At 41.7% G+C, this 15,687-nt stretch overlaps 1 protein-coding gene across 7 annotated transcripts in view; it reads left to right on the top strand.

The window, feature by feature from the left end:
- Positions 1–15,687, top strand: part of neo1a (neogenin 1a) — a 135,687-nt gene that overhangs the window by 38,935 nt on the left and 81,065 nt on the right. For all 7 annotated transcript variants that reach the window (XM_026320099.1, XM_026320098.1, XM_026320097.1 and 4 more), the window contains exon 2: positions 12,376–12,699. In XM_026320099.1, coding sequence (XP_026175884.1) covers positions 12,376–12,699 — 324 coding nt within the window. The remainder of the gene's footprint in view (positions 1–12,375; positions 12,700–15,687) is intronic.

Raw genomic sequence — 15,687 nt, 5'->3', positions numbered from 1 at the left:
GCAGCTTAGCTTGGCTGAGGTGTGGATATACAGACAGACACACACACACATGCAAGGAAACATACCTCATTATACATCGGGACTGTAGGGAAGAAATCATTGAGAAACACAGTTTTTTGGGAAGGAAGGAGTTGTTCTGTGTGAGCTCAGAGCAGGCCAATTCCTTGAACTGAATAAAACCTAAAAACCTCTTTAAAGTCTATTCTCGATAAAGTTTTCACAATTGTGATACCAGTGTGCTGTTTTTGTTTGGGACTGTCAAGTGAGCCTCTAAATGACAGGAAAGTATTGCTTCAGCAATACAAAGGCCCCTATCTGATACCTCTCCAGTGAATTATTTATAACCACCATACCACATAAGCTATATGTAGCATATTAAATACATAATCCTCTCATCTTTTATTGATGCTCCTTTGATATCAGCCTCACTGATAAGATTGATAAGAGAGTTTAAATGTAAGCCAATAAGCAGATTGGACAGCCATATTTGAGCCAATAGTGATGAAACTTCACCCAAGCCTTACTGGGAGTTCAGTTTGCTTCACAAGTGAGCACTGGTGGGGGGTAACTCAAACCAGAGCGCTCTGGAAGAGATTGCGTCTGCGTGTGATACTCTGTAAACACTTGCACACAAGCCGGTCATGCTCGGCGGTTGACTGTTTACACACCTTGGCTGACAGATAAGAGAAAAATTTCAGCTGCACTCTGATCAAATCTGCCACAGGACAAGTCTGTGTCAGGGTCTCTGCTTCCTGTGTTTTTATTGTGAGAGGGACAGACAGATACAGACAGAAAGGTGGGAGGGTTGACCCGGGGGGGGGGGACTGCTTTTGATGGGCTAAATCTCTTGCTTTGTGGTTGGTTATCCACAAACACACAGGCACATGATCACATCACACAATGAAGCCAAGATAGAGTCCGTTGGTGTGCAGGAAATGGGATTCATCTAACTCGCTGGCTCTGAGATGCACCAGCATTTGCACAGATAGCACCGTTTTGCCAGTTGAGCACTGCCAGAATTGATTCTGATAAAATGGTATAATTGCTGCAGACAAATGAGCCACCACCAAGACAGCAAGTAAATGGCTTTGTTGTTTTCATTCAAAGCTCTTCAGACACACTCAAATAAACAAACAATAACATTAAACTTTAAATACGTCTACATCTCGTACAGCTAAGTCACTGAAACTAGTTTCTTTGGCAGAACAGTAACAAAACTATTGTACACGTCTCAAATGAATATTGAGCTCCAGAATAACCCTACTCAGAGCTAAAACTCACACAGACAGAAAGGCCCTGGGGTCAAACCCAGAACCTTCTTGCTGTGAGGCAACAAGGCTAACCACTGGTCCACTATACACCATTAAGAAATACGTGCACTGTATTGTGTAAATATTGACACTGTTGCAAAAATGAGAATGAGAAATGGGATTCACTCACTCTGTCCTTTTGTGGCCAGTGGAACATGAGTCTCCTTTTTTCATTGTGCCCTTTTCTAAGTGAGGGCTGATTGAGGCCACATCAACATAATTCCCTTTGTAAACAAATGAGGCCATTTTTTGCTTCTGTTTTGAGATGCACACACTAACACAGTGAATGATGTTCACCTTGCTCTGTCCTGCTGGATTGTTTTTTTCCCCTCAATGTCTTGACTGCACAACAAAAACCCTATTACTCTGTCTTGTTGCTACATCACTGCACCTCTTTTTCACTTGCAATATGATCCACATTAGCATCCACAACAGCCTGAGCAGCTCCTGCTGTCCAAGCCGACAGGACTGAGAGCAGAGATAAGCTCCGTCAGTAATGAGTGTTCAGCCTCTGCTGGGAGGGAAAAACAAAGATAGAGCCAGTCGTGCTGCAGTGTAAAATGGGTAACAGCACAGGTCACATACATGTATTCATGGGAAACGTAGTCTCTGATGACAAGAATATCGTTTTGTTGTAATGTGATGCTTCATTTAATGGGTGACATCTATGCCATACTTGACCTCTCGCATGTCCCAACGTCCTCCACGCTCTTCTTTGTAGTTGCATGCTGCAGGCTTTTCCACAGTTTTGTGTAGGTGGTGATGCATACTTACACAGCAAAAGGGTTTATGGGTAAGTGTATGCCCGATGGTGTCGGACACTTTTCAATCTCAGGTACGCATTGTGCGGAGCTGCATGTCCTTCGTGCTGATTGGTTGATCTGACCTGCTGCTGGAAGGCGGGAGAAGATGAAGGTGCATCCCAGTGACAACATGGAGCAGCTAAAGTTGAGATTTGCTGATGAAATGAGGAAATATAAACATTTATTCCTCATATGATATTGCACTTGATTTCCTGCTTGTTTTCACATCTAAATTGTAATCGCTGATTTCCGTTTCGTACCTTCTACTTTTTCTGTGTTATGTTGTTTGGGTGCCCCCACCCAGAACGTTTACACAAGTACAAATGCAACGACTATGCAACTGTCACCAAACACATGTTCCCATGTCTAAATTTAGCTTTAGAGACTGGCAGTCACACTTGATTGTGGAGTGTGAAAAAGAGAAAAGCTGGTTGGAATAAAGGCGCAAAATGAAAATAAATGTATGAAAGGAGGAAAGTGGATCAATGGGTTGCATCAGGACGGATAACTCCTTGCAAATTCTTGTCTTGACTCAGATATTAGGCAGACTTTACGTATGTTGCAGCTCAGCCGTACATACCTACCTACCTTAGTAATGTCTTCTAATCTATTTTGCTGTCTTAGCAACATGAAGCTTGGTCAGAAATGTGTTTTCTCAGATTTAATAGTATTTAATCTGTGTTATTCTGCAGCTCAAAAAGTGAGAGGTGATTCTTGTTATAAATAATGTGCATCTTTTCAAAATAAAAGATATCTTCAAGATATCTTCAGGGTGCTTGGCATTTTGTACCCTATAGTAATAATGTCTAAGAGACCTCCCTTTATGCCTCTTCGTTTCATAATCTCACTGTGCCCATGGTGCAAACACTTAACCCCTGAAACCATGATTAACTTTACCATTATTACTGAACTGACTTCAGATAGCATTGCCCCCTGAACCCCCACTTCTCCACGTTGCCCTGGATAGTTTGTCCAGAGTTATTTTAAGGTAACATCCAGTTTCAGGCAGAATAGTAATTGAGTCTCCCTTCCAGTATTGGCTTGAGGGCTTTGATCTCTCCCATGCTCCAGTGTTAAATGGTTTCCTCCAAATCACAGTGAACACACAGTGACTGGCTGCTCTTTTATCACCAGAGCTGCAAACAGGTCAGTCTGAAAAGAACAAAAAAGAGCGAAGAATGAGAATGTGTGTGTGTGTGTGTGTGTGTGTGTGTGTGTGTGTGTGTGTGTGTGTGTGTGTGTGTGTGTGTGTGTGTGTGTGTGTTTTCAGGAGTAGTTAATGTGTTGTAGGTTACAGACAGATGGGTGGGATTATTAAACAGAAGGAAACTGTTGGGTCATTTGTGATGGTGAGGACACTAACTGAACACCATGTTAATGCTCTGGGCCCCTTTTCCAGTGGAAAATAATCATTTATGTTAAAATGGCAATAATAGCTGAGTGTAATAGCCTGTAAATGTTTACTGGGAATTTCAAAGTGGGTGACAAGGACTCAGCTTTCTTATTGTAATTAGCGGGACCTTCGTGCAGATGCTTATCTTTGCGAGGGGAGAAATTGAGATAGTTTGAAATGTTTTTGTGTCTGGGGTTCGTAATTGGCATCCAGCTTATCAGAGGCAGATTGGCCACACTTGACCGCACAAAGAAGCCTGAACCAGAGTGTGATCAGCTGAATGATTGGATGTGACCTCCAGCAGACTTGTCCAATGTGTATAGCACTATTTGTGGTTTTTGATCAAAACCTGCACTTAACTATTGCCAGTCTGTATGGGGAGATTGTACTGTACGCATTATTTTCCTTTCTGGTCTTCTGTGATTGCACACAAATGAAAAAAATGACAGCAGTCAAGGACAAAATAAGCAGTGGCCCAGACTTTGAAATCCAATGCTGATAAATTGTTGGGTGTTTGACTTTGCAAGGCAATACTGGATTATATTGATTTTCTTTCTTCTGTGTGTCTGTGTGTTTGTGTGAGTGAGCTTGATAGCAAAAAACCAGGGGCAAGAGAATGCAATATTATGTTTCATTAAAAAATCTATAGGATATCTAATTACAGCCACATGATTTTCTTTAGGATCAAGGTTAGTGGGGACGAGGTGGAGCTGCTGGGTGGTAAGATGAATGTGCTTTCCTGCCTCAGATGACTATCTCATCTGTTGTTGTTCATGGAAAAAAGGGGAACTCAACTTATTCAGCCCAGTATGTTGACTACTTCCTGTCCATGTTTGCCCACAGTTCACTGATTTTCCAACCATATCAGATAACTTGTTCCTGCATGGTGCAGGACTTCACAGAATTTTATTGCTGTATCATATATAGATTTGGGTACATCTCCTACAGATTTCTCTCTTTTGAGTCAAAAAGGATGTGATGTATTCTCACTCTCCATCTTTAATGGCTACAAGCCAATGGTTGAAATAGAAATACAGTAGGACTGTGTCTTGTTTTTTGGCAGTAGTGTGTAGTTTGTCTCAGCACTTGATGTTTTTTCTTGAGAGATACTTTTAAAGAGCAGTTTCACTCAGAAACTGCAGCGATAGTGAGACTTTTAGCAGACTTTTTCCAACAACCAGAAAGGTTAGTCCAGTCTCAAATGCTGACATTAAGTGATGGTTTTAACCTTTACTCTGACTGCTCTGTGGGTACCCATTTAGCCCAAGAAACATGCTGTTTCTTGCTATTTTGCTTTCCAATTATTCACCATGAGGTGGTGTTTTTGACGTCTTCTCACACTGTATCCTCGCACCATGACTAAACCAGCACTCACAGTATGCTTGTCTGTGTTGCTGTCGTCTCAGTGGGCCAATCCTTCACCGTGAGCCCATGGGGAGGCTGATAAGATGGGGAATTCAAGCCTCAATCAGTGCTGGTTAATTATCACAACCAGGGGAGGTGAGAGAGGTTTCCCTGTCTCAATCCCTCCCAGATCTCTGTCTCCCTCTCAAACACACTTATCTGTTGGCAGCAATGTCTTACATTCAATTCTTCAAGTGTTATTTCTCTCCTTTGGTGTGTCTGTGTATTTGTAATGAAATAAATTAGTCAGTGTGATTTTTCTCTCCTGGAGTTTATAAATGTGAAACGTTTTGGTGACCTTTATTTTTATTTTTTTATTTTATATTTACTGAGGAGGACAAATGCAGGGATGCAGTTTAAACCAGCTCCTTAAGGTCCACTGCTCAGCTTGTTTTCCACCTATCAGTCAATCAACAGCTGGAAGATACCATGTCAGATGAGGGTGGAGTAGGGGAAGACAAAGAGAATTGGTATCTTCCAGCTTCTGACTGACTGAACACACCTGATCCAGGTAATCAACGGTGGGTAGGGCAGGGATAGTTGGAAACCAAGCAGGGCAGTGGGCGTCACAGAGCAGGGTTGGATTCCCCTAGTTTAAAGAGTATGTTTAATACTGATCCTGTCTTAGCCCAATTTGTGGGGTCAAGTTTAATTAGGAGTTATGTATTCGACATGTTGCTAATTTCATTATTAATGGTGGAGATTTATTACACTTTGTTTGCATGTACTGGATATGTATATTTCAGAAATATGGGTTCCAAATGTAATTGTTATAAACATTGATGAAAAATTAATGCTGCACTAATGAGTGCAAAGCAGAAATCACCCACTGGGGGGCTATTTTCCTACTTTTCAGAGGAGTCATTTGTTTGCCCATAATTTAGGATGCTCTTTGAACTAAATGGAAAGAGTTTGTTTTGGTTTTTTTTGTTTTTTTAAAGAAATTAGTGAGTTTGACTTTGACTTGAGTCTTAGTATACTACAGTCTTAGTATAGTTCACCAAAAGCTGCACAGTCACTGATTGTAATCTACAAGCCAAGGCTTTTGACCTTTTGAAATACACAGCTACTAATGTGCGGCGTAAAGTATGTTTTAAGCTGACATACTGACCTGTTTACTGTTCAGACTTATGGTTCTGGAGTTGATTTTACAGTGAAATCTCAGTGTGGTCTTAGGTTGTCTCTTACTGCACAACAGTCAGTCTGCGTGGTTGTTAGGACAGAGGGATTAGGTAGTCATCAGTTATTGTTATACAGTGTATTTTCACCTTTGCTAAATAAAGAATGCAAAGCCTTAACACAGGGTCAGAATAAAAATCCCTCCATCAGAGCCTGGACGTTGGTCATGGTTGTAGATTTGACATTTTGCCACACTCTTGCACTCTAAGCATGTGCTAATCCTGTTAACCAGCAAATTATTTGAATAGGATCCTTTCCTTATCTGATTTAAAAAGAGAGGCATTTTTGAGTTTTCTGGCTGTGTTCGGTGCAGCCAAAGCTGATGTTGTTGCAGTGACCCAGCTTTGCCTGTGACCCTGTCATGTTTTCTCCAGGCCTCTGGAGTTTTAGAATGGCAGTGAACCGACAGGATGACAGAGAACTGTGAGTTGAAAATTTTGGATCTTTTCCTCATTTAATCTGCCAGTTGAGTGGATGCCAGCCAAGGACAGCCAGTTTGCACTGGGCACCCCAGTCATTTTGTCCATCCCTTTAAGGTTTGGCCTCAGCCCGTCATGTCAACACCTACTGCGGGACACACTGTGAGTATAAGAATCAGTGGCTTCTGGTATCTCTGATCACAGCTATTTCTCTCAGGCATGCCAGGCAGGCATTGTTTCTGGCATCAACTCCTCAGAGAATACTTGAGTGGCCAATCTAACTCTGGCAGAGTTCTCCTATAAATTGGAAAGTCACCCAGTCGCTTCTTTACTTCACTTTCTCACTGTGACTCTTTGCCTTGAGTTTGTCTTTAATGTTTATCCTCAAGCTTGACGTTTTGCTTTTTCTGAGACTTGTGAACACCAATACTCAAAGACTCATTTTATGAGATAAATGTCTTTTATTGCATTAAAAACACTGATCTATGTTAATGAATCTGCCCCGCGCTCCTTTTTAGTTTTTTTTCCTTCTAATGAAATAGCTGTTTCTACTCAAATCCTCACTTCTCGGACTCATTTCAAGTGCCTAAATGTCAATTTTAACAAAATGAAAGGAAAAAACTTCGCCGCATTAACTTGAAACCACTCTATAACAGAACCCTTGAGGGGACCTCAGTACTTGTTCTTTGATTAGAAAAAAAAATACCCGTTTCTTTTTTCCCCCTAAATAGATACATACCTCAAATAAAACAAGTTAGCTCCAGCTCGCTCCATATTAGGTCTCAAGACCATTGTTATTTCCCTGAGGTGTTTCTTGGTGACAGATGGGCTTTTAAAAAGGGGTTTGGAGAGATGGGAAGATAAAGGATTTTGCACAGATAGGGGCACAGAATTGAAGTATAACGATGAAGGAGAAAAGCGAGAATGTGTGGGAGGGAAGCGGAGACTACAGTTTCCATTAGTGTCATTAAAGCAACCCTGACGCTGAGGCTGGAAGGACAGACAGTGGAGGGATGGAAATAACAAGAGAGGCAGCAGCTTTGTGAGTGAAGTGCTCAGGTTCATTATAAAGTGCCCACCCCCCACCTCTGTCTTTATCTGAGTTAGAGGTTGCTGTTAATGATTTTGTATTTCTATCCTGATGCTTCCTTATAAAGACCTTAGAGCTCAGAGACACAAAGCAAAGAGCATGGAATACTATTCCTACTTGTATAATTATGTAATTATCATTTTCCAGTGGTCATAAATGCCTATCATGTGTGTTTATTTTTCAGGATGTACTTATCCCTAAATCCAAGCCATACAAGGGCCTCTATTGTTGAAAATGTGACTGTTTTTGAGAGCGGTCTGCTCTGTCTCAAGAGTGGCTCAATAAGGAGAGTAGTCAATACGGCTGCTCTCAAATGGTGGGTCAATGAGGGAGGAGGCTTCCTGCTGGGCCAGTGGTAGAATAGGCGAGAACAGGGGGTCTTTTGTGGAGAGCAGTCCCTTGCCCACTCATCTTTTAGTGCCTTTTCTTGGATATTGGACCTAACATTGAGAGGCTGTGTAATATACTGCAGTGATAGTAAACTGTCGATGGGCTGGTACTCAAACAGAAATTGATCCTTTTTCGCAAAAGTGAGTTTACTGGCCGCTCTAGAATTGATGCTTTCCAAACCCTTAAGCAAAAAGATCTATAGTCAATAGTCTGTGAACACATTACCTCAATTCAAATACACCTTACCTTGACAGTAAGCTCTATAGCGTCTCAAAACTTCGTTTTAGTGCTGGCTCAAGATTGGAACTCTAGCACCAGCTCCATATTTCCATTTTGTTTCTGTCATCTGAGACTAAGGCAGCAGCATATCAGGGCATCACCTTAAGCCGGGCTCCCAAACCTTTTATGACTGCTGGGCAAAGTGGATTTGGGACAGACCTAAAAGCCTCTACTTTTCAAGCAGACAACCTCATTTGGCAGCCTCTTGCTCTCTGCTCCCTCATTCTCACCAGTTGCTCAGTGTGTGGAGGTTCCTATTTTTAAAAGATGAACGGGGGCTCCTGCACCGGGGGCCTGAATGGGTTTGCATGCTGCAAGTGTGGCTTCTGACACCTCCATCCTTTAACTCTACAGCTTTGTTATTAAAGGTGTGAGTGTTTAACCACTAATAAATTCTGCCATAGATATGTGTGTGTTTCCATTGCACCTAGAAGAAGCGTTTAAGGAAGAAATTTAATCTGCTGGGACCCTGTGTTATGTAGTAAAACATTCAGCTGGATCCAGGTATATTTCTGTTGGATCAAGACATAAATATGGGGCAGAATACTATATTGTTCTAAAAGTCATCTCATTTTCTTTTAATTATGTTCTGGTTCAGCAAGGTTTGTTAGATATTTTCTCTGCACTTTGATGATGTATGGGAACATACGCTCTGTAGACTTTTCCGTCAAAGAGCACAGCTCGTTCTGTAGAACTTTTTCTTTTTCAGAATTTTTTCCCAGGTCTTCAACTTTTTAGTTATCAGAAATCATCTTTTCTAGGCTTTGACATGGAAGCTGAAACTTGTCTTTTAGTTTTCTTGTCTTTAAAGATTTTTGCTTCTTGGTCAGATGTTTTGACTCCTGGGTTCATTGGGCTGGCCGGCTTATCTTAGCCTTCACATGAGAGAGAGTTTTGACTATTAAACATGCATATTGAATTTGTGGGCTACAACATCACACGTCATATTTCAGCTTCCTCTGACTTTGTTTTGCGTAGTGGAAGTTTGGAGGCTTGTATTGATAACTGGGCTGTGCACATTGTCTATACCTTGTATCCAAGCTTGGGTTCAAGGGTGAATTAGTTTTGTTAAAAGGAGAAACACAAAAAAAGTCAACCATTTAAAATTTTCTTTTTTTCGATTTGGATTTTCCCCAAAATATTTGTTTAGGCTTCATGTAGTAGGAACGACATTGATTACACCGTCCCACTTTCCTGTGTTATCAGTTTGGACTTTGGTCACTACTTTAGTTTTGCTTTGTTGTTTGCAGGTGTGTGTGTGTGCGCTTATCTGTCTACACTTTGACTACCACTGGTGGCATTAAGTGTTTAAGGGACGGTGATACAGGATGTTATAATCCATCCATCCATTATCTATACCCACTTATTCCTAACCAGGGTCACAGGGATCTGCTGGAGCCTATCCCAGCTCAGGTCACCAGTCCATCACAGGGCCTATTATAGTAACAATATTTGCAAATTTACAGTGATTGCACTGTGGACAATATTACACTGGGGGGTGTTTGCTTTATTAATTAATTATCATTATAACTTCATCACAGTGATATAGCATGGAGGAAGAAAGTGTCCTTGTTTTGGCATACAGCGTTCAGTAGCACTGTCCAGAGGGGAGAGGTTCAGCGTGTATTCAGGATGGTGAGGGGTTTATAGAAATCTACTCTGAGCTCATCTAGTTTCTTTAGGAGTTTCTAAAAGAAAGTGTTGCTGAGAACAGTCCAGACCTTTAGGCTACCATCAACCTCTCGCACTCCCCAGTTTCTTCCCCTTCCCTGCTTTGCTGACAGTGGATATTACATCTACCACAGAAAGCAGATGGTTCGCCATTTTGTCCAACTGTATAGAGTTGAAGCTAGGCCTTTCGCTAGTTCTCCTACAATGGGAATAAAAAGCTGCTAAAGGCGGCTGTTTGGGCTCTAATGGGATGCCGCAAGCTCATTCAGGTTTCTCCTTAAATAGAGAGTGGCTGAGAGATGGTCTTTTGACAGGAAAGGAGCCAGACTTGGGCCTGGAAGCTCTGCCCAACTCACCCACCTGCTGTTACAGCAGCATCAAGCAGAGATGATTAAGCATGCCATGTTGCCTCTGGTCTGCAAGAGTGACAAATTCCCCCCACTGCTGTTCCACTCTGGTCTCTCTCCATCTGTCACGTACACCACCAGTAAAATATATTTGTCACCCAATATGTACACTGGGCTCCATTGATCCTGAAATCAGCTGCTTACTTCAGGCTAATTTAAAACCACTCGCAAGGAATTATAGTTAAAAATGTGGTGTATTTTATTTCTTACTGTTGTTTATTTACTTGAGTCCCACCTCCACTTCTGCCTGAAGGGTTTTTCAAAATAAAATATTGTATATTTCAGCACTTGTGCTGTCTTTGCATCTGCAGATCTAATAAAGTTTGATATCCTGAAATGGTGCTTTACTTGCTTCCAGTCTGTAGCTGCATATTACTTGTAGTAAAATCTGATTTAGTTGAGAACAATAGCAGCCATGCGAGGATACACTATAAATGTCAACCAATAGAAGAGGTATTAGATTCTAATTTTTTTTGTCTTTGGTGAAGGGACCTTGTTAATCTGTCTGGCCTTGATCAGTCAGCCAGCACGGCCTTTGAGACAGAACGAGGGCGCTCTTTCTCCTTTCTCTATTCTAGTCGAATTAATGTGAAGATGATTGCACAGCTTAGTTGGAATGTCATGTTGTCTTACATTTATTTTATAATGTGAAAGTGGAAAATATCAAATCCATTCAGTCATTTTCTGCAGCATTTTGCTCTAATTGTGCTTTTAAGAGAACTAAGTGCACTGAGGACAAGCAGCCTTATTGCCACTGTAATGGGCCACACATTACATTGCTTCTGTCTTTGGATCTCACACCAGGGACTTGGCGCTGCAAGGTAGAGAAATTACCTTCTAGTAGTTAAATAGCTGAACCATTGACATAGCATCTCTCTTTCTCCCTCCTTCTCCGTCTTCTTTTTTTCTCTCTTTCCGCTCTTCCGCTCCCCTGGGGACTTGCCATTTTCTTGGAAGAGAGCGGGCATATTTTAAACTGCATTTAACATTCAGCCCCTTATTTCACTTCATTCGTTGCATTATTAAAATACCTTCATACCCTCTTAATTATTTTTCTAGCTCTCACCCATCCCTGCAGAACTGATAATTGGTGTTATTTATCTAAACAGCACCACTATGTGACTCTTAGGGTGGGAGCGCTTGAATAATAGATGAGGACAAATGCATAGGGATTGCACTTACTCTGACTTTGGCACCATCCATGTCAGTGTGATGTTACCATTTATGCTTGAGGAAAGGAAATGGCAACCGTGTTTACTCCTTCACTGCGCTTTCTACTTATAATCAAGCAAGACGTGATATTAACTTGCCAGGGAGGCTAGACTGGGTTAAATTTGTCAGTTCCTCTTGTCCAATTCCAGTGGGGCCTGTGGTTTCAAAATGAAAAGGCTCTTGGAGTCTCTGGGATTAGACTGAGGCACAGTGGCTGAAAAGATAGAATGAACAAAAAGATTTTTTTGCTTTGGGAACATTTCATTGAGTGTTTAGGGCGTTTGGAGTCCTGTAGTGTCCTTTCATTTCATCCACCAGAACATTTTGTATGAGTGAGTTTTAAAAAGTGCCATTGAAGTTGATGACATCTCGAGAATGTGATTTTGTAGTCACTTGTCATGTGGTTGTACCAAAAAAAGCAGCCTAGAAGTCACAGTAAGAATCTCTTGAATCCTCTGCTGCAGAACAAATAGAAACAAAATGTTCTGTTAAATGTATTTTACAGAGGAGTTACATCCACTTGGCTCAGTGGTATATTTAGTAATCACAACAAGTCATGAACCTTTCCAGATGACAGCATCTGCAGCAGGGCATCAGATTACAGTCAAATTCCAGTAGTGGAAAGCAGACACAAGCTGGTATTACAATTAAATAATAATGTCAACCTTGGCGTAAGTGGCAGTGACCATGGAACCGATCAGTTGTTTGACATTAAAAAGAATTTCTTCATGGCTAAGGTGGTCCATTTTCCAAAATATTACATAGCTTCTGTGTAGAGCACCCAGCTAAGATCTCTGTTCTCCTCTTTCACCCTCTAGGTTCAGCAGCGCAGCCCTTCAACCCCTTCTGGTTCACAGTGGAGCCCCAGGACACGCTGTCGATCCGGGGCAACCCGGCAATGCTCAACTGCTCGGCCCACAGCGACACAGCCACACCGGCACGCATAGAGTGGAAGAAAGACGGCACCTTCATGAGCCTGGTTTCAGATGAGAGACGACACATTCTACCCGATGGCACGCTGTTCTTCACCCACGTGGTCCACTCCAAGCATAATAAGCCTGACGAGGGCACCTATCAGTGCGTTGCCACTATCGATAACCTGGGGTCGATCTCCAGCCGCACAGCCCGCCTCTCTGTAGCAGGTAAGAGCCACTGGATTCAGTACTGAGATTCTTTTCTCCATAAACACAGTGGTTAAAAACATTGTTGGAATTGTAATCTGTCATAAACTCTTTTGACAATTCAAAATTTCCCCCAAAGTTTGGTTAGAGCTGAAATCAGGCCACCAGCAAAGCCATTTTACACTCATCATACGCCAACACTTCACTGGTGCCACCTCACTCTGAACTTCTCTTAAGGACCATATAGATGTGTATAAATAAAACATAAATAAATGAAAACACTGTTGAGTAATTGCTGGTGACCTCAACAAACTTCCAGTCCCAGAAACATCAACCCAACTCAGCAGGTGCTTCCTGCAGTGTTGGCTGCAGTGAATGTCACTCTGATCGTGTAGATTAAGGTATGAAGTCCACTGTGTGTTTCTCGTTATTTGATAGTCACAGATTATACTTGGACGTTTTGTCTGGTTCTGCAGTTTTAAGTATTTTTTGTATCATTCCAGTTTAATATAAATTTGTTTGCCCTTGTCCTGCCTATGTTCACATAACACAGGAGGAACTTAATTTCAGAATTTACTTAAGTTGTTTTTTTAAATTCCTAATTTACTCTGATATTGTGGCAAATGTAGGTCACACCATTGGTAGAAAATGATTTAATCTTGATTAAAAACTCACTGAATTACACAAATAACCAACCACTGGTGGTAAATGGATGGTTATCCTTTAAGGAAATTGGTTAAAGTTTGCATCCCTAGTTGCTTTCCCGTGTTGATTGTTTTTTGTCCTTGACTTGCTTAGCCATTTGTACTTTCTCTTTTATAAGCTCCCTCACCTCACTGGAACCTGAGCGCATTGCCTTACTGGATAAATACTTGCAAAAGTGTCTTTTTTCCATTACCAGTCCTACAATGTGACCTTGTTCAGTGTGAGAACAGCAAGTGACATGGGATTATTAAGTGTTTTGAGTCAAGCCGTGCCCCGAAATTCAATTTGCAGCAGGAGGAGCCACAGAATGCTTTCGCTGTGTGCTTTCTGCTCAGCAATGCTTTGCCAGATTTTAAGATGCTCGAGAGAGGCCTCTTGTTGACAATGGGATAGTAGAGTATAAGCCTCTTGGATACCGAGCGCCTGTGTGAAGTTACTGTCTGACAGTGATTCTGTTTCTTTTCACAGGCTTTTGAATTACAAGTTAATGAGGCAGTGTATTACCATTGGAGAGATTGAGGAGATTTTTCCTTCCTCATTTAGTTGTGTAACTGCTTGTGCAGTATGATATCTCAAATACTAATTTTCTTGACAAAACATAGAAGCGTACAGTATTGTCACAGTGCTTCACACGGCAAATGACCACGTGAAAGGTCTAAGTGTTTAACTGATGTCTTTCAGCAGTTTTGAGGAAACTTTAAAGAGATGACACATTTTTAAACTGCAGTATATCATCTAAAAGACTTGAAGAGGAGATTGAAATCTAAGGTTAAAAAATATATCTACTACTGTATTTATTCTGGTCATAGCCACTTTACTCCAACAGCAGCAGAGAAGGACATATTGATCTCTATCTGATGCACAGAAAATACACTTTATGTTGTGCTGCCATGTGTCTTTGACATTTTCAACCTTTACGCAAATGATCTTAGCTTTGATGTAACGGTAGATAGTGTGTAGCTTGTTTTCACTCGGCCTGACCCTGGTTACCATGGCAACTGTCCTGATCTTAATTAACAACAGGTTAATTGTCAGTGTACAGTGCAGGAAATAGAAAGTGCAGGAATATTTTAATGTATTTGTTTATGTGTGAAATGAGTAAATAGCGGTGCCCCTGCATCTCCACCTTTTTCAAACATAGCTGGACAGTAGATAGTTGATCTGTGCACTTCATCAATACCTGTCACTTCAGCTGCACTGACATCTAATGCAGAGGGGACTTGTTTAATTCCTGTGCCACGGTTGTTTTGCTGTCAGACAGCCTCACAGTCAGTGGCTTCTACCTCAGTCATCCATGATGACTTGGAGAAGCGAGCAGGTGAACTCTGTCAGCTATTACAGACACAGACACACAAGCAAACACCCTGACACGCTTGACAAACTTTTTAAATGCGAAAGCTTTAGCAGCCACTATGCAGATTCACACAAGTCTTCAACACATTGTCATTGCATTCATGGTTCCACTTCCACACATGCGTAACCACCGATGAATGTCGGCCGGGCTGGCAGGTGGCCAATAAAAAGGTTAATTGCACTGTAGCAAGAGCAGGCCATTAGGCTGCCATCAGATCCAGGAATGATGGTGCAGGCGGGGGCCGGAGTGGGCGTGACCTCTCAGATGTAATGACAGAATGAGTCACGGATGGCTGGCATGGCAGGGAGCATATCTGACAAATACTGGGCTAATATCTGGGATTGATTGCTAAGAGACGTGCAGCTAATTCTTCTCGAGGAAACACCTCATGTACAGGGATCATGCTGCACTCCTAGTAGGTGTAATCACTGTAAGGCATGTTCAGATATTCCACATCATAGGGACAGAATTACTTTTCATTTTTGTTTTCCTGTGATGATGGTTATGCTTCTTGTTTATAGAGATAGAAGCAGGCTTATTTACTGACTGACAATAAGTAATGGATAGAAAGTTATTTTGTGTATTATTTTGCTAAATGACAAATCTAGGTGGTTGCAGGTTCTCAAATATGAGCCTTGGCTTCCTTTTGTCACATTATGGGTAACCAGAATATCTTCGGGTTCACCCATCTGTGAAGTCATATCCCCATGCACATGGTGACGCCTTTCTCTGCCTTGTTTCCTCTTTGCTCTTGCTTTGTCATCCAGCACAGTCAGGTCTTACAGAAACACAAGCAGACTTAGAAGAAGCACAGGGGGGTGGGGGCATCTATTGGTTATCAGTGCACATTAAACTCTCTGAAAAGAAAAGAAGGGGGAGAGAAATTTTGAGGCAGAGAGCGATCTGTGTACAGCAGTGATAGCCAGGACGCAGAGCGAGACGCCGGTAAT

The sequence above is a fragment of the Mastacembelus armatus genome, chromosome 3 (genome assembly GCF_900324485.2).
Source record: "Mastacembelus armatus chromosome 3, fMasArm1.2, whole genome shotgun sequence".
Classification (NCBI taxonomy): domain Eukaryota; kingdom Metazoa; phylum Chordata; class Actinopteri; order Synbranchiformes; family Mastacembelidae; genus Mastacembelus; species Mastacembelus armatus.
This window is presented reverse-complemented; position numbering and strand designations above follow the sequence as displayed.